Here is a 23,041-nt window from a genome sequence, read left to right on the forward strand (position 1 = left end):
GTTGCATATGAGGCAAGGAAGGTCATAGTGCATGTCGTCTGCACAACCCAACGGGTTTAAACTGACTTGCCACTTTTTAGGCTATTTGCCAAGATATTAATGACAGTCATTTAATTTAAACCCTGCAGCATATTGCAATGTTAAAACACTTTTGGCATAATTTGATGAATTGATTTAGTTAAACCATCTGACCTAGTCTACCTCGGGTTGAAAGAACATCTTTATGACCCCCCACCACCAACCTAGATGCCTTGTTTTATCCCAATGGGGGTGCATTACCAAAATAAATGTAATGGTGGCCTTAACCATTTATCCTCTCATAACTGGTTCAAAAAACATTATGTAGTTCTACAGTATCAAGTACAGGACTGTACTGTTAGAATCCACTTTTCTCAGCCAGTATGTGTCAAATCAAGCCTCTGAAAAAGCCCCACATTGACTTCTCTTCCTCTGATGAATAGGCTGCTCTCTAGTGGACTAATGATCATGGTGCATTAAATGCATTAAGAATAAAAACATTAAATACATGACACAAAATCAACTACTTCCATCAAAACATACAACATCTAATGAAAAGTTATTTCAATCAATCATTACACAATGGCCCAATAAATACTAACTACAACTATCAAAATACCCTAACATGGTTAACCCTCTTTTATACGTCTTTGCTATTTGTTGATACTATAATTATAGTATGCACAATAAAAGGCAAGTAAATTATATTATCACAGCATGGGCTGTATTCTTTGGTCCTAAAATGATTTTACCAAAGATATCCAATGCAGGAAGAATGACACTCAAGAGCATGAATATCCAGAAACAAAAGGCTTTGTTTGACCTTTTTCCATTTTAACTGAGAGCTGAACTATCTTCCTCTATGAGACCCTCTACCTTTCCTTTGCCCTTGCCCTTGCAAGGGCAAAGGAAGTGTGTTCAGCACTTCTCAGACAAATAGTTCCTACTTCCTGATGGCATATTTATAAAGAGGAAGACTGGGCTGAGAAACAATACAGAACCATACTTCAGGAAAGGTTTCAGAAGAACATGAGTTTGAGAATGAAGGGTATTGCACTCTTTTTGCTGGCACTATGCTGCTGTCTGTCTGGGACACAGGGTCAGGGAGACCACGAGGACCAGAAAGCATGCTGCCCATCTGACACTGGTTCTCTGATGAAAGAACTGATATCTATAGGAGAGAAACTAGGAGCCATGGGGGAGAAACTGGGAACTATGGGGGATAACCTGAGACTCATGGAGACCCGGTTACAAACCAGTGAGAATGAAGTGGAGGAGCTGAAGAGACTAACTGGAGGTAATATAGCCCTTTTCACATTTGTCACCAACCTCCTATCCACCCATTGCTTCTCTGTCTATTATAGGGATTATCCTATATTTAACTTTCTAACAGCTTCTGATCTTTGAATACATTATTACAACTGATATGATATACAGTTCAATATAGATCATCTTATCCATCCTGTATCTCTCTCAGGCCGGCCTCAGGTGGCCTTCTCCGCAACTCTCCGGGAGACAGGCAATAGGAACACTGGACCTTTCACCACTCCCATTCCCCTGCAGTACAAGAAGGTCTTCTCAAACACTGGCAGCTCCTACAACCCTGCCACAGGTACTAGATATTCTGTATGTGTGTTGCATCATGTTGTGTGGTGTTGTGAAACTAAAAGCTATGTCCCTACAGGTATCTTCACTGCAACGGTCAAAGGAATGTACTTCTTCCGTTTCTCAATGATGAACAACCTGAATGACACTCCTAATTCTGTGGTGTGCTTGACCAAGAATGGGCAGAGGCTGGTGTCTGTCTGGGACACTGCAGGATCTGATGCCAATGACATTGGCAGCAACGCGGTGGTCATTCCTCTGGAGGTGGGAGATAATGTCTATGTTGAGTTGCAGGCTAACAGGCTGGTCTATGATGACGAGATGAACTACAACACCTTCAGTGGCTTCTTGCTCTTCACCATGTAAACATGGAACACATTTCAACAGCTAAATGGTTAAAATTACTTTATTTTCGTTAGTAGACATACAATAGTAATCTCTGCTTCATAGAACACTGTGGGGTTAAAATGCAGTGCAATAATGTATAAGAATATGCTGTCATCAGGTGGACATGTAACTGTATAAATATATACAAAATCTATTGATTCTAGACGTAACTAAACATATTTGTACAGTAATGCTTCACTGAAGTGAAAAAATTTAATAACTTTTACTATATGTACATGAACTTACATCTGTCAATAAACTTTTAACCATTCATGAAAAAACATGAATTTACTATTAAGATACTTACTCTTAGTATGTGCACAGTAGTCCTACTCCTAAGTGCCATAACTCATGTCTGAATTCCCCCTAACTGAACTGGGTATTATATTGATCATGGTGAGGTACATTTGAAAGGAAGATACATGCATTTCAAAATGGATTTTCCAAGATACTGACAAAGTAAACTCAATTTATGAAGACCCTGTCAATCACATTTAATGTGTATGTAAATAAGTGAAAAATAAAAAGTGATTGTCACGTCAAATAATGTCCTGTAATCATATGAGTTTCAATTGACAGGGTATTTATTTCAATCATACGTTTGACATAAAAGTTAGTTGTGGACAGGGGTTTCAGATCTGAAATAAGTGTTTCCCATGTACAATCATGAAAGAACAGTAATGTAGGGAGAGACAGAGGGCAGAGGTCATGGAGGCACATAAAGCATAGAGATCTGCATGGTTTATGATTATGTTATAAGCTAAATGCTAAACACGTTTACATTTCTTAAGTGACCTTTAAATGCCTTGCTGTCTTTAAGCTTCTCTTTTCTCAATTTTTTTCAAAGCAGGTCCATTTATTTGTCTTTTTGCGCAAGTCTGTATTTTCCCTATCTGTTAACCACCCAAAAAGTTTCCAGCATCTTGTGCAATATTTGACAAGTGCACCATTTAAAGGGAAAGACTGGTCTGAGAAACAATACAGAATGATGCTGCAGGAAAGGCTTCAGAAGGCTTTGAGAATGAAGGGTATTGCAGTCTTTTTGCTGGCACTATGCTGCTGTCTGTCTGGGACACAGGGTCAGGGAGACCACGAGGACCAGAAAGCATGCTGCCCATCTGACACTGGTTCTCTGATGAAAGAACTGATATCTATAGGAGAGAAACTAGGAGCCATGGGGGAGAAACTGGGAACTATGGGGGATAACCTGAGACTCATGGAGACCCGGTTACAAACCAGTGAGAATGAAGTGGAGGAGCTGAAGAGACTAACTGGAGGTAATATAGCCCTTTTCACATTTGTCACCAACCTCCTATCCACCCATTGCTTCTCTGTCTATTATAGGGATTATCCTATATTTAACTTTCTAACAGCTTCTGATCTTTGAATACATTATTACAACTGATATGATATACAGTTCAATATAGATCATTTTATCCATCCTGTATCTCTCTCAGGCCGGCCTCAGGTGGCCTTCTCCGCAACTCTCCGGGAGACAGGCCATGGGAACACTGGACCTTTCACCACTCCCATTCCCCTGCAGTACAAGAAGGTCTTCTCAAACACTGGCAGCTCCTACAACCCTGCCACAGGTACTAGATATTCTGTGTGTGTGTTGCATCATGTTGTGTGGTGTTGTGAAACTAAAAGCTATGTCCCTACAGGTATCTTCACTGCAACGGTCAAAGGAATGTACTACTTCCGTTTCACGATGATGAACAACCAGAATGACACTCCTAATTCTGTGGTGCGCTTGACCAAGAATGGCCAGGGGCTGGTGTCTGTCTGGGACACGGTAGGAACCGATGCCCAGGACAGTGGCAGCAACGCAGTGGTCATTCCTCTGGAGGTGGGAGATAATGTCTATGTTGAGTTGCAGGCTAACAGGCTGGTCTATGATGACGGGATGAACTACAACACCTTCAGTGGCTTCTTGCTCTTCACCATGTAAACATGGAACACATTTCAACAGCTAAATGGTTGAAATTACTTAATTTTTTTATAAGGGCTGGATTCAATCCGTATCGCGTTGACATTTAAAGACAATGTCCCCGCGTCGGCGGCAACTGCATTTACAGCAAACGCTGCATATGACGTGTCAATTGGAAATTACCTTAAAAATTTCAAGCACGCTACAGCGCAGATTTTCGCAGATATGGATTGAATCCAGTCCTTAAGTTAGTAGACATAAAATAGTAATCTGTAGCACACAGTGAGGTTATAATGCAGTAGAATGATGTGCTTCCTATCTTTTATTGTCACACTTTCCACAAGGCTGCTGTTCCACTACAACACATACTCTTTCACAAAATAAAATGTGTCATCTGGTGGACATAAGTAACTGTAAAAATAAAAAGCCATTGGCCTTAGAGGCAATTATACATTTTTTGTACAGTAATGGTTCACTGAGAAAAATAAAAAAATACTTCCAAATTCATAGCGGTTACAATACATGCACATTAAACTTACATCTGTCAAATGTTTACCAACCATACTTGGTGCAAAAAGATTCCTTTATTATTAAGACACTTACTTTATTCACAGTAGTCTTAATTCACAGGGTTATTATTTTCTAAACCGTACATATGTCCAAAATAACTAGTAGGACTTTGAGGTTTTCCGATCTGAAATCAGAGAGTTATTTCACAAGAGCCGTAATGTACAGAGTTTAGTGGTTCAAGCACTATACAACATTTTCTGCAATGTTTGAAAGACATTTCACAAACATGGGTGTCTGAATTTCTGCACATCTGCTTGTTTGTGTTTCGATATGTATTCACAGTTCTGACCAAACCTATTCCTTTACTATGAGTTTGGCTGAACACAGTGCCTCCCCCTGGTCGTTGGTGGCCCTACAGGTGTAAATATCAGAGTCCTCTGGTCCAACTTGGGCCAGGACCAGGGTGCAGAACCCATCCTCTTCATACTCTATCTGCACCCGGGATGACTCCTCCAGAGGCTCCTCACCCCTCAACCACACCACCTCTGGGTCAGGGTACCCTGAAAGGAGAGGTCAGAGGGGTGAGAGAAGGGATCAGAGGGGGGAGAGAGAGAGGAAACATCCAATGACAAGAGCTCAGGAAATGGAATGTAACAGTTACACACTAACTACTTAAAGTGTTTTACACAGCACGATGCAGCTGTGCGTCCTTGAGAAAGGGAGTTAGTTAGGCATGATTGCTCTTAATCAATGTCCAACTTTAAAACAAAGCATTTAAAATCTTTACAAGCACCAGCTGAAACTTAGTGAAAATGTGTAATTCGGTCAACCAAACATGTGGAAGCCGTTTGTAGTGTAAATCAGTGCACAGGTAGGTACCTGTGAGGTGACAGGAGAGGCGGGCGGTGGAGCCCTGGGAGGCTGTCTGGTCCGTTAGGGTCAGGGAGAACTGGGGCACCCCCTGGAGTTTGACCTCTAGAGACCGCAGGGCCTGCTCTGCCTCGGGACTCAGGGGACTGTCTGTCAGGGGTCAGACACAGGGTCAAGGCTCACAGCAGAGTCATAGACTGGTCAGCCAGACTGAGCACAAGTGAACCAATGGTATGCGTAGCTCCCATCTGGTTGACCGGGCTAACAGGGTCATATATCACGAGGAATGGTAGGGTTACGAGCCTAAAATAAGAGGAGAAAAACTGACATGGTTTGGATTGAGTATGGCAGGCTTTGGAAGTATGGCGGGAGGTCTCACCTTCTGTAGGGGGGGTGGGAGAGCCAGGCCCATCGGCTTTAGACAACAGAGCCATCCTCTTCAGCGCCAGCAGGGCCTTCCCTGTTTTCTACAGGAGATACACAGAGAGGCTTCAGTCAATGGGTTTCACACACCTACTGGGGTATGATTAAATAATGAAAGAACTGAAATGTACTAAAATACAAAGTATAATCTTGGTGGGGAACCCACTACCTACCTTCCACTTCTGCTTGGCGAGGTACCTCTTCATCTTCTCCTTGGAGAGACACTTGGTGGTCCTGGGGTCTGCTGAGATGGGCTCAGCTATCCAGGAGTGGACCAGAGCCTCCTCACAGGATATCCTGCGCCTGGGTGGGGACAGACAGAGAGGGTTAGAGGACAGACCGGGAGGGTTAGAGGGGAGACAGGGAGGGTTAGAGGCAAAACAGGGAGGGTTAGAGGGGAGACAGGGAGGGTTAGAGGCAAAACAGGGAGGGTTAGAGGGGAGACAGGGAGGGTTGAGAGGCAAAACAGGGAGGGTTAGAGGGGAGACATCGAGGGCAGGTCCTTGAGGGATAGGCTCATCCATAGTCACTCAGAGACTATATATTGGTACAGGTATATGGTGTTGTCCCAGACCTTGGTTCCTTGTTGAGCAGGGAGCTGATGAAGTCTTTGGCCTGGTCAGTGATCTCTTCGAAACTCTCTTCGTCAAACTCCCACTGAGCACCAGTTACCAAGGCCAGGGTCTCTGCCTCACTGTTACCCTGGAAGGGAGACTCGCCACTCAGTCTGAACACACACACGTACACGTACACACACGTACACACACGCGCGTTTGAACTTGATATATGAGCAATAGCAATATATGGCCACTAGGTGGCAGAAAAGCTCCAGTTTGTCAAGCCCTGTTATAGGCAGAGAAGAAGAAGGTCTAATTGAGAATGAATGAAACAGAATAGTGCCTTAGTACTCACAATATGTAGCAGATGACTCCAATGCTCCACATGTCTGTAGCTAAGCTAACAGTCTCATAGCCGATCACCTCTGGAGCCACAAACTCTGGTGTCCCGTGCATCACCTTCAGGGGAGTGGAGGGGTCTGGAGGACAGACAACACCTCGGGATAATGAGGTTACAACACCTCGGGATAATGAGGTTGCATCCCAAATGGCACCCTACTCCCTACATAGTTCACTAATTTTGAACAGGCCCTTTCTAACAGAGCCCTATGAGCCCTTATCAAAAGTTATTCACTATATAGGTAATAGGGTACCATTTGAGACACAGCCCATACATACAGTGGTATGAAAAAGTATTTGCCCCCTTTCTAATTTTCTCTACTTTTGCATATTTGTGATACTGAATGTTATCAGATCTTCAACCAAAACCTAATATTAGATAAAGGGAACATAAGTGAACAAATAACACAACAATTACATATTTATTTCATAAACAAAGTTATGCAACACCCAATTCCCCTGTGTGAAAAAGTAATTGCCCCCTTACACTCAATAACTGGTTGTGCCACCTTTAGCTGCAATGACTCCAACCAAATGCTTCCTGTAGTTGTTGATCAGTCTCTCATGTCGCTGTGGAGGAATTTGGCCCACTCTTCCATGCAGAACTGCTTTAACTCAGTGACGTGTGGGTTTTCAAGCATGAACTGCTCGTTTCAAGTCCTGCCACAACATCTCAATTGGGATTAGGTCTGGACTTTGACTAGCCATTCCAAAACTTCCAATTTGTTGCTTTTTAGCAATTTTCATGTAGACTTGATTGTGTGTTTTGGATCATTGTCTTGCTGCATGACCCAGCTGCGCTTCAGCTTCAGCTCACAGACGGATGGTCTGACATTCTCCTGTAGAATTCTCTGATACAGAGCAGAATTCATGGTTCCTTCTATTAAGGCAAGTCGTCCAGGTCCTGAGGCAGCAAAGCATCCCCAAACCATCACACCACCACCACCATGCTTGACCTTTGGTATGATGTTCTTACTGTGGAATGCAGTGTTTGGTTTTCGCCAGGCATAATGGGACCCATCTCGTCCAAAAAGTTGACTCAAGTTTGCCAAAAAGCACCTGGATGATCATCAAGACTCTTGGAAGAACGTTCTATGGACAGATGATTCAAAAGTATAACTTTTTGTACGACATGGTTCCAGTAATGCCTGGCGAAAACCAAACACTGCATTCCACAGTAAGAACATCATACCAAAGGTCAAGCATGGTGGTGGTGGTGTGATGGTTTGGGGATGCTTTGCTGCCTCAGGACCTGGACGACTTGCCTTAATAGAAGGAACCATGAATTATGCTCTATATCAGAGAATTCTACAGGAGAATGTCAGACCATCCGTCTGTGAGCTGAAGCTGAAGCGCAGCTGGGTCATGCAGCAAGACAATGATCCAAAACACACAATCAAGTCTACATGAAAATGGCTAAAAAGCAACAAATTGGAAGTTTTGGAATGGCCTAGTCAAAGTCCAGACCTAATCCCAATTGAGATGTTGTGGCAGGACTTGAAACGAGCAGTTCATGCTTGAAAACCCACACGTCACTGAGTTAAAGCAGTTCTGCATGGAAGAGTGGGCCAAAATTCCTCCACAGCGACGTGAGAGACTGATCAACAACTACAGGAAGCATTTGGTTGGAGTCATTGCAGCTAAAGGTGGCACAACCAGTTATTGAGTGTAAGGGGGCAATTACTTTTTCACACAGGGGAATTGGGTGTTGCATAACTTTGTTTATGAAATAAATATGTAATTGTTGTGTTATTTGTTCACTTATGTTCCCTTTATCTAATATTAGGTTTTGGTTGAAGATCTGATAACATTCAGTATCACAAATATGCAAAAGTAGAGAAAATTAGAAAGGGGGCAAATACTTTTTCATACCACTGTATATCAGTGAACAGAGAGGCAGAAATTTGAGCTCAAAATCTTTTCAGGGACATCATTCATTTTCCAGGTGTTGCAATGCAAACCAACAATGCTTCCAAAACATGCAGCACCATTCAACACCCTTGGCTCTGTCCCTCAGCCAGCCCCACACTCACCCAGCTTGCTGGCCAGGCCAAAGTCAATGATCTTGATGCGCGTGCCAGTGTGGTCAACACACACTATGTTTTCAGGCTTCAGGTCCAGGTGGACTATGTGCTGCTGGTGCATGTAGCCAATCCCCTCTACGATCTGTTGCATGTAGCGTACACTGGCCGGCTCTGTGTGCACAAAGCTGTCGTCCACTATACGCTCAAACAGCTCACCTCCAGCAATGCTGCACACATACACAAACAATCACAGGATCAATAAGGTTGTAATTTAAATTTGATTCAATTCAATTCAAATTAACTCAATTCACATTAGTGACACCGGACCTCATGCATTTACTTCTACAGGGCTCTATGGCTTCCACTGCCATGTATTGTGGTCAATGTTTGTTGTCTAGATACTGTACTTACAACTCCATGACCATGACCATCTCTGGCTTGAGATCATAGGCCCCCAGACACTGGACCAGTTTGGGGTGGTGCAGGTAGTTCATCAGCTTTATCTCTTTACGGGCCGCCTCCCTCTCCTTGGCACGCCGGCCCTTATAGAACTTCCCGGCACACACACGGCCCGTCTCCTTGTGGGTCAGTTTGAACACCTGGCCAAACTTCCCCCTGTGGAGTGTCACAGCAGATACACGTCGTTAACTAGAAAATTACATTTCCTGAATAAAATGTGGTTTGCTTGCTCCTCTTTAGGTGTTTTTCATGGTAATGAAAGCAGTTGTAGTGAAGGCTGTAGTAATAATGGTAGAAATAGGGTTTTCATAGGCTACGGGTTAGTGATAGTGACCTATTTTGGAATGGTTGTAGGTGTGGAGTTATTATAATGGGTTATAGTAGGCTGGTATATTAGGCTAGAGTGAGTACTATATCATCATAAGCCATATAATGTGTTTTTAAGCTCTCAAAATGTTTTGTCTGAAAGTTGCAGCAGTGATTTCAGTTTTGAATGTTGAAGCCTGCATTCCGACATTGAAATGAATGGGGATACAACCAGCTTTATAGTTTATGAAGTAGGAATGATAGCAAAAAGCTGTGTTGAAGGCATCTAAATTGAGTCAGTCTGCACATGTCAACGTTGGGGTGGTGTTTCTAGCTGTGGTCAGTAGTTGGGTGGTTGTGGTCAATAGCTGTGGTCAGTAGTTGTATGGTTCAGTAGTTGCGGTCAGTATACAAGCAACCTATTCCAGACCGGTCTGCACGTTTGAAAGTTTGAATGACGTTTCTAGCTGAAAACGGTGGAGGACTAGTAGTCATTTTTCCCATTCAAATCTATTGCCCCTGAAAAGCATTGGGATTTATGCAATAGTGGTAGTGTGCAAAGTATAAGTAGTATATATATATATATATATATATATATATATATATACATTTTTTATTCTCAAGCAACAGTACCAGTGCCAGTCTGCACATTTTAAAGTTATTTTGGTATTGGTAGCGTTAACGGTTCAAGAGCAGTGGCGTAGCCAAATACTTCCCATTCAAGCCTATGGCGCTGAAAAGTGGTATAAAAAAGGTTTTCCAAGCACACCGCGGAGGGTCAGCCTACACGTTTTAAAGTTGTTTATCTAGTTTTAGATGTTCAAGAGTAGCCTGGAGTGTTTTTTTTAACCCATAATAATCCTTTCCCCAAAACATTTATAAATACTCAAACCTCCCGCGGGCCGGATTGAATGGGCTCGTAGGCCGGATCTGTATTTTGCCCACACCTGCTATAGACATACAGTACCAGTAGAAAGTTTGGACACACCTACTCACTCCAGGGTTTTTCTTTATTTTTACTATTTTCTACATTGTAGAATAATAGTGAAGACATCAAAACTATGATATAATATATCAAGTAGTAACCAAAAACAAATCAAAATATATTTTATATTTGAGATTCTTCAAAGTAGCCACCCTTTGCCTTGATGACAGCTTTGCACACTCTTGGCATTCTATCAACCAGCTTCATGAGGTAGTCACCTGGAATGCATTTCAATTAACAGGTGCGCCTTATTAAAAGTTAATTTGTGGAATTTCTTTCCTTCTTAATGCGTTTGAGCCAATCAGTTGTGTTGTGACAAGGTAGGGGTGGTATACAGAAGATAGCCCTATTTGGTAAAAGACCAAGTCCATATTATGGCAAGAACAGCTCAAATAAGCAAAGAGAAATGACAGTCCATCATTACTTTAAGACATGAAGGTCAGTCAATATGGAAAATGTGAAGAACTTTGAAGGTTTCTTCAAGTGCAGTCGCAAAAACCATCAAGCGCTATGATGAAACTGGCTCTCATGAGGATCGCCATAAGAAAGGAAGACCCAGAGTTATCTCTGCTGCAGAGGATAAGTTCATTAGAGTTAACTGCACCTCAGATTGCAGCCCAAATAAATGCTTCACAGAGTTCAAGTAACAGACACATCTCAACATCAACTGTTCAGAGGTGACTGCGTGAATCAGGCCTTCATGGTCGAATTGCTGCAAAGAAACCACTACCAAAGGACACCAATAAGAAGAAGAGACTTGCTTGGGCCAAGAAACACAAGCAATGGACATTAGACCAGTGGAAATCTGTCCTTTGGTCTGATGAGTCCAAATTTGAGATTTCTGGTTCCAACCGCGTAGGTGAACGGATGATCTCTGCATGTGTGGTTCCCACCGTGAAGCATGGAGGAGGAGGTATGATGGTGTGGGTTGCTTTGCTGGTGACACTGTCAGCGATTTATTTAGAATTCAAGGCACACTTAACCAGCATGGCTACCACAGCATTCTGCAGCGATACGCCATCACATCTGGTTTGCGCTTAGTGGGACTATCATTAGTTTTTCAACAGGGCAATGACCCAAAACAAACCTCCAGGCTGTGCAAGGGCTATTTGACCAAGGAGAGTGATGGAGTGCTGCATCAGATGACCTGGCCTCCACAATCACCCGACCTCAACCCAATTGAGATGGTTTGGGATGAGTTGGACCACAGAGTGAAGGAAAAGCAGGCAACAAGTGCTCCGCATATGTGGGAACTCCTCCAAGACTGTTGGAAAAGCATTCCTCATGAAGCTGGTTGAGAGAATGCCAAGAGTGTGCAAAGCTGTCATCAAGGCAAAGGGTGGCTACTTTGAAGAATCTCAAATATATTTTGATTTGTTTAACACTTTTTTGGTTACTACATGATTTCATATGTGTTAATTCATAGTTTTGATGTCTTCACTATTATTCTACAATGTAGAAAATAGTACAAATAAAGAAAAACCCTTGAATGAGTAGGTGTGTCCAAACCTTTGACTGGTACTGTACATGTGAACCCCATGGACCATAATGCAATTGTAAATCGGTGCCAAACTGTCTGTAAAGCCCATGTATAATCATGGCTCCAGACCAACTTCCTCCATCTGGAGATCTGAGCTAACTGGAGATCTGACCTAGATCTGCCCAGGAATGTAGAGGAAGGGTGGCTTTCTCTGAGTTTTCCCTGACCATGTGACCTGACCAGGAAAAACTCAGGGGTTTTCCTGGTCAGGTCATTGTCAGGAAAAACTCAGGGTCTCAACTACAGAACTAGAATGAAGAGATTCTATTTCTATGGTCCTAACCACTAAATTACTTAGACAACTCTCTGCCTTTGTACTGTATGAGTTCAGAGGACGGAGAGCTAGAGTTGGGTGTTAGTGGAGATACATACACATGTAAAGAAATGGTAGAGTGAGTGGGTCAGAAAATTAAACCACATCCCTCATTCTGACTAAACGGAGCTGATCAGTGTTGCTACATGGTCTGTCTGTTTGAACACTTCTCTGGCAGGCCCAGCGATATTCTCCCCTCCTCTCTCTGTTGACTGAACACTGAATCAACAAGTGTTTTTGTCAAGGCCTGATCAGCCATGCCTTTGACATTTCAGAGAGGAGGGAACTTTTTTTTTCGCTTGAAAAACCTTGTGAACAAGAGCTGGCATTGAACAAGATAGTGAGTGTTCCTTACATGTAGATGAACATACATTTTTGTTCATGTCAATGAACCTTCATGAGGATAAGAGAGATTATCGCTAACCTGCCGATCTGGGGGCAGTGAGTTTAACTCATTTTGTTAGCTACACTGCATCACACACAGGCATGTGTGTGTGTTGTTGTGAACATTAAAGTATTCAATGTGTGTTTTGTGTAATGTTTCATGGGAGATACTCACACTCCCAGTTTCTCCAGTACATTGTAGTGATCAGTGACCTTGTGGGTGGAGTCGATGGTGACGTCCTCATATGTCCGAGGAGACTCCTCCTCTTGTGGCTCAGCTACAGATCACACACAGGGACAGACATACAGTATGAGCTGTCAGTCATCAGATAGGCAGCATCAAACAATGCACCTATTGATACAAATATATAGGAAACAGACTGAAAAATCCTGTCAATGTGTTCCTGTCTGCAGCTGAAGGCATGAAGTCCATGTGATAAACAAGCTAGATTAACATTTTAGTCATTTAGCAGACACTCTTATCCAGAGCGACTTACAGTACTGGTCCCCCGTGGGAATCAAACCCACAACCCTGGCATTGCAAGCGCCATGCTCTACCAACTGAGCCACACAGTATACAGCCACACATGATGAAGTTCACAGTATACTACTGCTGCTGGAACCAATCAACTAGATACTGACATGGCTCACCTTTCTGCTCCATCTTGATAAGCTGAGACTCCTCACTGGGCTCGCTCACCCCCACCACGTTGTAGGCCCTCACCCGGAAGCAGTACTCTGCCTGGGGCTCAAGCACGGAGCGCACCTTGTAAGAGGTGCTCTTGCAATGGGCTGTGAGCTCACTCCAGTCCCCAGACTCAGCGGGGCCTTTTCTCTTCACCTCAACCACATAGCCCAGGACAGCACTGCCTCCGTCGTAGCAGGGCCCAGACCAGGACAGGACCAAACAGAGAGGAGAGACAGAGAGGAGAGACACCACAGGGCTGGAGGCTGGGGACTGGGGCCGCTCTGGGACCAGGAAGACACGGTACAGGTTACAAACAGGTTTGGCAGAAAAACACACAAAGCACAGAAATGTTTTGGGTGTGTTATTTACCTATGACAGAAAGAACGACGGTATGCTGCGCCGAGCTCTTGCGGTCTCGTACTACAATGGTGTAGCGTCCTGCGTGCTCAGGTCCTGGCTCTGCTATCACCAACGTACTGCTCTGATCACTGCTCTCTACCCACAACTCAGACCCATCTACAACCTACAGAGAGAGTGAGTTAGACAAAGAAAGACACAAACTGTACACTCACACGCTGAGAAGGATGTGAAAAGAAGGCTAGTGATATTTGTTCATTCATTCGAAAATGATATTATAATAAAATAATTTGGTACCGGTTCTTTATTTCGTATCCAGCAGGACACCACAGGGGGACTGCCACTGAACACACACGTCAGATGGGCTGTCTCTCCTAGCCGTGCCTCAATGAGGGACGGGGGATCTTTAAACTGCAACGAGGCTGTGAAAGACAGGGTAAAACCAACTTCAGAGTTTTGACTAGAGTCCACTAGAGGCCTCAAGGGGCCACAAGAATGATTTGGGTACAAAACATTATTAACTGTGTGTGAGAACAACTATGTTTGTTTTTGTACATGTAAGTGTTATTGTATGTGTGTGAGTGGTTCTGTTTGTTAGTACGACTGTTGTGTATGTGTGCGTGCGTGGTTACGTCTGTCTGTAGGTCTGTCTGTCTGTGTATGAGCACGCGCGCAAGTTCCTCTCATCACTAGCAACCCTTACTACCACGATTCATGGTGGGCCTGATGTATCAACCGAAAACAAAGGCAGGATTTCATGACCAAACACAGATGACATACCACACAAGTAGAAGCAGTCCTTATGAGACCATGAGTATCCAACAAGTTCAACTACAAACGCCTACACACACACATTAGTACATAACATGGTCAAGCATATAGACCAAACACTCATTTTCAATGCAAATGAATTGCCAATACTGTTATCAAGTATGCTGAAGATAGAAATGTTAGATATAATTCATAACCACGTACAGATAACCACGTACAGATAACTTCCTTATAACCCTGACATTACATTACAGAAGATAATTCCTTTTAAGAGCAAAGCCCCGAAGGGCTTTGTGGACACAGCCTCTTTCTGGTCAGTAGTCAAATCAGTATGGCAGTATGGTAGATTTGACTAGAACCACTGGGATAAAGCTGCACTTGTGTTTTAATTGGTGTGAGTGTATAAAGCACTTTCTCTTTGAGACAAGTAGGACTGTAGAACTGACGTCACAAAACCTCCCATGGAATGCATTCAACTGATGCCCATCTAGCCTAACAAATAGCTCTATATTAATCACTCCATTTCAAATTTAATAACATTATTCAGTTACCCGTCTACTTTAAACAACTTTCCTCTTTCTTCCACACAGATTAGAGGCAACTGATAAGAGTGGACAGCCAGCATACATCAAGTTATGACAAATCAGCTTCTGGGCAATCCACTGAACGATGTAAACCTACACCATCTAATGACAAAGTTACAAGTTATCTACACAAACGTATGCAATTAAGTCAGGGATGGGCAACTGGTGGCCCGTGTGAACTATACATGCTTTTATGGGTCTACCTGGTAACACCCTTACCCAGTTCATACACAATAACACTCTAGCCTTACCCAGATCAGAGCAAAGTCCCTCACTACAGCAGCACAATACACCCTGACAATACAGAAGAGTACAAAGGGTCAAACTAAATGTGTAGTTCTAGTATCTGAGGCTGGACGACAATATGATTTAAAAGCTGTGGGTTGATATAAACACAATAGAGTAAAGCAAGGACAACAACAGGAAATGTCATACATAATAAATGCATTGAACGAGAGACAGAGACAGGTGCAGCTCTTGGCTTGCTCACAGAGGAAGGGAGAGAGAAAGGCTAGTGTGTATCTTACCTGTCCCTGAGCTGGCTCTCTTCTTTGGCGTGACTTCTGTGGAGACTGGTGGAACGGTGAGGCGAGATGAGATCACAGGTGCAGGTAGTTAGTGATAGGGGTGTGTGTGGGTGTGGGAGGGCGTGGCTAAGCTCTCTCTGTACCATTACCAAAGATTGTCTATTATATTGACAAGATATTAGAGTGAACGCTCTAACAATGGAAATACATGTCCTCAAATATGGAAGGCAGACAGGAGGAGGCGAGATCAGGTGGGACCATTCTAGCCAATGAGAAGGCAGATATGCGTGTGAACACCAGGCCATAAGAGATAGAGGGCTCATCTTTTTATCTGTGCCATTATAGTGTCTGTGACAGCATGGGCATCTCCATTTTAAAGTAGTCAATTTCCTTCATCAAAGGCTGATTGCTCCCAACGCATAGGAATCCCCACCCAGTTGACTAGTTTAAAATGGTGGAAGCCCTCAATGGCAACGTCCATGCTAAAACGGGTTATATCCATGATAATAATAATAATATGCCATTTAGCAGACGCTTTTATCCAAAGCGACTTACAGTCACGTGTGCATACAGTTTTAGGTATGGGCGGTCCCGGGGATCGAACCCACTACCCTGGCATTACAAGCGCCATGCTCTACCAATTGAGCTACAAAGGACCACGAGTCCTTTATCTCTATGACAACAGGAACAACTGGTCATTTTTGGGTAAGTTGCCGAAAATGCCACGTGTGTCCACTTATCAGTGCATTCGTAACAACCTAACCATAGCAAAACTTCTATTAGATCAAATAAGCCTCACGTAGCAAATTAGCAATTACAGTTTTTGTTGACCAAATCTTCTGAGTACCCATACCAGCGTACTAAATAGTTTCAGAAAAACAGTATGTTTTATAGTATGTGACATTTCGTCATCTAATGTGCGATTGGATTGACTCTCGTCATTCGTTCATTTTGGTACAGCGAGGTCAATTTATCTGATTATCAGCTGTTGTCAAACACATGAGTCGGAAAAGATGAGTGAATTCTACTAGTTGAAATGCGAAATGAGTATGCAGTTTTAGTTTGAAGTACGCTAGTATGGGTATGCGGACACACCCACTGTCTCTAGGTTTAACTAAACTACAGTGGACTGTCTCTTCCCCTACATGGTGCTGTACAGAGAGCGGTGAGAGAGCGGTGAGAGAGCAGATCAAAGCAGCATTGTAATACAGAACAAGGGAAACGGTGCAAAGGCAGTCAGCTGGATGGGACTTCCATACAGACACTCCGTTGTTGAACTAAGCATTGATTGGTTGAAGTGATTAATGCCAAATATGACTGATGTGGTTCATCTGAACCATAACCAGGTATCCGTAATAACCCATAGTGTGTTGGACAGAAAGCATATTCATGTCTTTGAAAATGAGCCAAAAGTAAATGTAGCATTTTTGCTAAAATAACCTTGCCTGCTTTAAAGAGATGTATACAATATGAAAGAGATTACACTGAGGGTACAAAACATTATGAACACCTGCGCTTTTCATGACAGACTGACCAGGAGAATCCAGATGACAGCTATGATCCCTTATTGATATCACTTGTTAAATCCACTTCAATCAGTGTAGATGAAGGGGAGGAGGCAGGTTAAAGAAGGATTTTTAAGCCTTGAGACAATTGAGACATGGATTGTGTATGTGCCATTCAGAGGGTGAATTGGCAAGACAAAATATTTTAGTGCCTTTGAACGGGGTATGGTAGGTGCCAGGTGCACCAGTTTGAATGTGTCAAGAACTGCAACACTGCTGGGTTTTTCACGCTCAACAGTTTCCCGTGTATCAAGAATGGTCCACCACCCGAAGGACATCCAGCCAACTTCACACAACTGTGGGAAGCATTGGAGTCAACATAGGCCAGCATCCCTGTGGAACGCTTTCGAAACCTTGTAGAGTCCATGCCCCAACTAATTGAGGCAGTTCTGAGGACAAAAGGGGGTCAACTCAATATTAGGAAGGTGTTCCTAATGTTTTGTACACTCAGTGTATAAGAGACAGTCTCTAATGAGTTCATGTTTTACCTTTTCGGGTTCCTCCTGGGCTCGGGGTGTTCGAGCTAGTTGGTCTGAAGACACTGTCATTGTTGGATGACAGAAGTAACTTTGAGCCTCTGTTTTCCATAATGCTGTTGTTGAGGGGAGGGGAAGTGTGTGAAGTTGAGTTTAGGACTCCGCAGATAGTCTCAAAGTCTGGATTGTTTCCATCAGGGGAAAATTTCAGTTTCGTATCCCGTTACAGAAGGGACAAAAGAAAAAACCACAACATCAGAATCTAAACTCTTACTGCTGTGCTGTTAACCCTTTGTGTTATTGGTGTTCATGCAAAATAAAGCCACCGGCTGTACCATCTGAGCCAGTGGCATACTGCAGTTTCGCGGGGCTGCGTGTGGTACGCCAGTGATCTGAGCTCACTTCAGCATTGTGTGTGTGTGTGTTGTCTTACCTCTCACACACACAGCTGCGCTGCTGGAGGTCTTGCCCGCTCGGTTCTCTGCCACACAGGTGTAGGCGCCCGCGTCCTCAGGTAGGCACTCCCTCACCACCAGCCTAGTCTCACTGCCATCGAAGAGGGGCTTCCCAAAAAACACTGCCTCACCTACCCACAGGAACACCCAGATACAGCAACATGAAACACTCTCTCAGAGCTCAGGCCACTGACACTAGTCCTCAGCTTCAGTGTGTGTGTCTGTTCGTCTCAGAGAGTGTGAATGTGAAATCGAGAGACAGGCATAGACAGAGAAAAACTGAGTATGTGGGAGGGTGAACACCCACTGTCCTAAAATGAAAATGTAATTAAGGTGTTAACGGAGCATGAGCGGTATCACTTGAAAGTAGTTTCTTATCCTTCTAATGTGGTGATATATAAAGAACTAAAAAACATCACAAGTTAGTACTAATTTGCAACATGGGCAGCAGAGTGACGCAAATGTGCTTTTTATTTACCTAAAATTAGCTAGTTGTTTGGGCGTTCAAGTCCATTTGGCAATGGATATAAAATGTCATAGTGGACATTGATTTTAATGACATTTTCTATTCAAACTCCAAGTCAAATTCATAAAGTTGAATTCTAATGGCATAGAGCCAAACTCTGTGCAGGACATGGAGTTTAAGGCCTGTCCTCAGCTCACCATTGTGCAGCCAGGACACACTGATCGGCTGACTTCCCGTGATAACCCCTCGGAGTGTGATGTCACTTCCTTCATCCACCGAGCAGTCCTCCAATGGCTCTGTGAACAGGGGTGGATCCAGACCTCTGAGGGGGGTTGGTGTGGGGCAGCTGTCCCCTGGATGAGATGGTGCAGGGCCCGGCGACAAGGGGGTGAGAAACAGGGTACCAGGGGGTGTGGGGGACGGGGGTCAGGGGACAGAGAGTATTATAAGCACATTTGAAATTCATACAGCAGGCCATCTGTTCTATGACAGCCTGATAAGCAGGCTCCTATAGCTGTGTTGCTCTGGCATGTGAAACAACCACATGTAACGTCTTTGTGCTCTGAAATGAATCAATCAACACTCAGCACTTAGTTTTTGGATACCGGTAGACCTACTAATTTGGGTGGAATTCGACCACTCTTTTTTCTCACCCAGGAGGAAAACAACTGCTAAAATACTTTTGGTCAGCCTGCCGGAACTAACAGTGGGGTGTTCAGCCAGGCCTGTCATCTTGCATTACTGACAACGTTTCCTCATCACTGCTTTTGTACTTCTGTTCTTCCTCTGCTCTAATGTGCTTACCACATCTCTCATCTAGCAGTGTATTTATCAGCTCTCCCTGTTACAGGAAAGACTCCAGCATGCCTTCACACCTACTACATTGTCTACAACACAGACACAAATAGCCCAAACCCGCACATGTACAGTATATTGGGAAAAGCCTGAACAAAAACAACTGCAACCGAAACACTGAAACACTTCCTCTGTGTTTCTCCACCAGACCACCAAATTAGTATAAAGACAGCAGTAGCACACAGCCAACATCTCGGCACTAAAACATCTCACAGTATCTGAACTTTAAATCAGTTTTGTGCATTGCCATGTGTTATGCAACAATACATATTGATTGACAACTACCTAACTTTCATCTTGATTTCCATCTTAACATTGATCCCTGGCATTAATCTTCAGCCAGATCCAACGGGATGTCACTTCTGCCTGCTTACTGACGTCAGCCACTAGCTTCTTCCTTGCCACTCCTTCCATGCTGAGCAGCCCCAGGGCTCTCCAGAGTGATTGGCCTGCGAAGCCCCTGCAGCCGACCTCAACTGGTAGATTCCAGACTCTCCATCCATTCTGCTGACTCAATGATGAGGGACTGGTATTTCTCAAGGTTCTGCTCATGTGCCTCCTCTATCCTCTACTCCCAGGGCACTGTGAGCTCGATGAGGACCACATGATTGGTGCCTCTAGACCAGAGAACGATATCTGGTCTGAGGCTTGTGCTGGCTATCTTCTCTGGGAATTGGAGCTGCTTCTTGAAGTTGGCCCACATCTCCCAGTCACCTGCTGTGGCAAGGATCCCTTTGGTCCTTGTTCCCTTTGCTGCGCTCTCTCCTGAAACAGGAAGTGGATGAAACAGGGGCCCTGAGTGAGTTGTTTCGGCTTTCTCCTTGCTTGCTACAGTCCCGTGGCCAGTCCCGAGTAAGTATTTGGTCGCCACCTGAAATGTTCATCGGTCAGACCTGCTTGTCAAGAGGACACGTGCTCCAGGTTGGCTGGTCATCCACATAGTGCGCAGGTGGGGCTCTCTGCCAACCCCCATGTGTGGAGGTTTGTTGGTGTGGGCAACACATCATACACAGAGAAAAGCAGAAACTGAATCCGCTGCCCTTCCATATTCCAGATGTCTTGCCAGGTGAGTGCCTCTCTCGCACGCATGTCCAGCTGCCCTGTTTCTTTCCTGGCTACAGCTCTGACATACCCGCTTTCTTCCTTAGCCTTTCGGACCTCCCTCTGCACCATGCCACGAAGCTCCTCTGGACCTGCTTTCTTCCTTAGCCTTTCGGACCTCCCTCTGCACCATGCCACAAAGCTCCTCTGGATCTGCTTTCTTCCAGCTTGGCCTGGTTGTGCATCCCAGACCCAGCCTGCCTTGGTTTACCGACCCAACAATGTCAGCGTGTTGCTGCCTCCGTGAGCGCTCTGCTGGCTGACCACTTGCGACCTGTTTTGACCTCGATCTCTGCCTGGCGAACCCTCTCATCCTTGCTGTCCCTCAGCATCATAGCCTGACGTGCTTTTGTTGCCTTGTACTCCTCTACCAAAAATGGCAGCTGTAGCTTGCTGTCTGTGCTGTACAGGCAGATGGAGTAGAAGCTTCTTGGGACCGCCAGCCATCTCCTGAGGAAGTTGTTAATTTTGCTATCTAGTGCCTCCACTGTTAAAATAGGTACCTCATAGACAAGCAGTGGCCAGAGGAGTCTGGGAAGTACCCTGTGTTGGTAGCCATATGCCTTAAACTTGCCTGGTAGGCCGCTCTTCTTCAGAGATGTCATCCACGTGTCGGCTTGCAAGAGCATCTCCTTCACACTCTCTTTGTCATTGAGCTCAGCCCTGTACCACTTCCGCAGGCTCGAGGTGGACCACCTTGGTGCCTCTAGACCAGAGAACTTGACCACTTCCCCAGGACCATACTCATCCTGACGGTGGGGATGGTCTCCTCTCCAATCTTGAATTGGTACCGTTCCTGGACACTTCCCTTTTTCAGGCTTGAACTCCATTCTGGCCCATTTGGTGAGCTCTTCCAGATCCTCCAAAATCCATCTGCCTTCTAGAACTGACTTAGCTGTGATTGTCACATCATCAATGAATGTAAAAAATAATTGAGCCCCCCGATAATTCGCACTCTGCTTACACGCCTCTTTTACTTTCAAGTGTGGATGGAACTGTCACAGTAGTGTCATACACCATCACAGGTTTTTAGGATACTACACTCAGAGAAACACAATCACAAAACATGTATAAAGGAGGCTGAGGGTGGGGGGACTAATGTTTTTTCTCCAAACCCCTCCCTCAGGTTGTTCAAAACGAGAACCGTTAACAGCATGGCCTTTAAATGCACTCACAAACAACAACTGAGCATGTAGATTCCTGCACCCTTCACCTCTCAGGTAATGGGCATGAAGCCAATGCTAATTAGGGAAATCAGAAAATACATTAAATACTGTACATGCTATGCGCTTTGATGGTGCACATATAAGGAAGTACACACAATAAATCTCAATACATACATGTTCAAACATTTTGTTAGGTGGATAGCAGTGGAAGTTCTGCACTGTAACTATAAACAACGACAAAACAAAAGCCAGTACTCAAGAAGTACAGAGTCCAAACACAATACAAGATGTTAACATCTGCAATATCAAACTGGTAAGCAGAAACAAAACTAATAAATATCATTGTCATGTAAAACAAGCAAATATACTGTCTGAAAATGAAAGTGACTGCTTTGTCATGGTGTGTGGTTAGGGTTCATTCAGCAGTGCAATCTCTGGGATAAACGTCTGTTCTAACTAGTTTATTACAATGTTGACCTGAACAACTAGACAGTAATGCCAATAGTTACACTCCTAGACCCCCCATACATTACACACACTGAACACGCGAACACACACTGAAAACACACACACACACACACACACACACACACACACACACACACACAGAACACACACACACACAGAACATGCACACACACTGAACACACACACACACTATGGCTGTCTCTTACCTGTACCAGAGACTGTGTCTATCCCAGTCCTAGTGACAGTAGCAGAAGTGGTCCTGGCTGCCAAGACGTTTTTTCCCTGCCCAGGGGAAGTGTTGGTGGGTCCGATGTACATCCTGAGGGTTGATACATAACGCTTCTTGGAGCTGCTGTCACTGCTCATGTCCGGCACCACAATGTCTCTGCATACAACACACAAACTTCAACAGTCATTTCCCAAGCCGCTTATCAAGCTTCCTCTCCCTCTCTCTCTCACTGCTGCTCTCTCATACTCACAGCCAACTCATAGTTTAGTCATAGTTAGTCTCCTCCCTCAAGCCTCTCTCTCTCTATCTCTTCCTCCCTTTCACTTTGTCCCTATCAGTGTGTCTGTGTATCTCTGTCCCCTTCTCACACAGCCAATAGAAACACACACATACAGAAAGAGAGAGATTATCCACACACATACACACACACAGCTAAAGGTCGCTTTTTCAAGTGTTTGATCTACTCACATTCACCTGTCTTACTGTTTGAGTGCTCACTTATCAGTGTAGTGACTGAACTTTGGATGTGTGTGACATCTCTGTTATGTACAGTACCAGTCAAAGGTTTGGGCACACCTACTCATTTCAGGGTTTTTCTTTATTTTGACTATTATTCTACATTG

General features: G+C 44.1%; 3 protein-coding genes across 4 annotated transcripts; 2 read left to right on the top strand and 1 right to left on the bottom strand.

Annotated features, from left to right (window-relative positions):
• Positions 1–1,001: 1,001 nt before the first annotated feature.
• LOC121550555 (complement C1q-like protein 2) lies at positions 1,002–4,391 on the top strand. Its single transcript, XM_041862865.2, has 4 exons — positions 1,002–1,315; positions 1,496–1,630; positions 1,703–2,017; positions 3,990–4,391. The coding sequence occupies exons 1-3, from the start codon at positions 1,048–1,050 to the stop codon at positions 1,987–1,989; spliced, it is 690 nt and encodes a 229-aa protein (XP_041718799.1). The 5' UTR covers positions 1,002–1,047; the 3' UTR covers positions 1,990–2,017; positions 3,990–4,391.
• On the top strand, positions 2,608–4,391 carry LOC121550554 (complement C1q-like protein 2). The gene is made up of 3 exons (XM_041862864.1): positions 2,608–3,287; positions 3,468–3,602; positions 3,675–4,391. Exons 1-3 carry the CDS (start codon positions 2,996–2,998, stop codon positions 3,959–3,961), a joined length of 714 nt encoding a protein of 237 aa, XP_041718798.1. The 5' UTR covers positions 2,608–2,995; the 3' UTR covers positions 3,962–4,391.
• LOC121551734 (myosin light chain kinase, smooth muscle) lies at positions 4,245–22,673 on the bottom strand. Of its 2 annotated transcripts, XM_045210904.1 has the most exons (17): positions 22,396–22,673; positions 18,797–18,952; positions 18,112–18,264; positions 17,691–17,858; positions 15,638–15,682; positions 14,053–14,177; positions 13,768–13,921; positions 13,362–13,679; positions 12,886–12,988; positions 9,135–9,338; positions 8,733–8,950; positions 6,656–6,779; positions 6,318–6,470; positions 5,917–6,046; positions 5,700–5,787; positions 5,330–5,470; positions 4,245–5,010 (listed from the first exon to the last, which is right to left on the bottom strand). In XM_045210904.1, the coding sequence occupies exons 1-17, from the start codon at positions 22,553–22,555 to the stop codon at positions 4,805–4,807; spliced, it is 2,646 nt and encodes an 881-aa protein (XP_045066839.1). In that variant the 5' UTR covers positions 22,556–22,673; the 3' UTR covers positions 4,245–4,804. The 2 variants fall into 2 exon arrangements, with proteins under 2 accessions (XP_045066839.1, XP_045066840.1); XM_045210905.1 differs by lacking the exons at positions 18,797–18,952; positions 22,396–22,673 and having other exon boundaries at positions 17,691–17,794; positions 18,112–18,183.
• Positions 22,674–23,041: the final 368 nt, after the last annotated feature.

Source organism: Coregonus clupeaformis, chromosome 35 (assembly GCF_020615455.1).
Source record: "Coregonus clupeaformis isolate EN_2021a chromosome 35, ASM2061545v1, whole genome shotgun sequence".
In the NCBI taxonomy this organism is placed as follows: Eukaryota; Metazoa; Chordata; class Actinopteri; order Salmoniformes; family Salmonidae; genus Coregonus; species Coregonus clupeaformis.

Excerpts from the sequence above, each read along its gene's own strand:
- LOC121550555 (XM_041862865.2), top strand. The coding sequence starts at position 1,048 with ATGAGTTTGAGAATGAAGGGTATTGCACTCTTTTTGCTGGCACTATGC. Across the intron at positions 1,316-1,495 it reads GCTGAAGAGACTAACTGGAG|GCCGGCCTCAGGTGGCCTTC; the intron begins GTAATATAGCCC and ends TATCTCTCTCAG. Across the intron at positions 1,631-1,702 it reads CTCCTACAACCCTGCCACAG|GTATCTTCACTGCAACGGTC; the intron begins GTACTAGATATT and ends ATGTCCCTACAG.
- LOC121550554 (XM_041862864.1), top strand. The coding sequence starts at position 2,996 with ATGATGCTGCAGGAAAGGCTTCAGAAGGCTTTGAGAATGAAGGGTATT. Across the intron at positions 3,288-3,467 it reads GCTGAAGAGACTAACTGGAG|GCCGGCCTCAGGTGGCCTTC; the intron begins GTAATATAGCCC and ends TATCTCTCTCAG. Across the intron at positions 3,603-3,674 it reads CTCCTACAACCCTGCCACAG|GTATCTTCACTGCAACGGTC; the intron begins GTACTAGATATT and ends ATGTCCCTACAG.
- LOC121551734 (XM_045210904.1), bottom strand. The coding sequence starts at position 22,555 with ATGAGCAGTGACAGCAGCTCCAAGAAGCGTTATGTATCAACCCTCAGG. Across the intron at positions 13,680-13,767 it reads CGTCGTTCTTTCTGTCATAG|AGCGGCCCCAGTCCCCAGCC; the intron begins GTAAATAACACA and ends TCCTGGTCCCAG. Across the intron at positions 8,951-9,134 it reads ATGGTCATGGTCATGGAGTT|CATTGCTGGAGGTGAGCTGT; the intron begins GTAAGTACAGTA and ends GTATGTGTGCAG.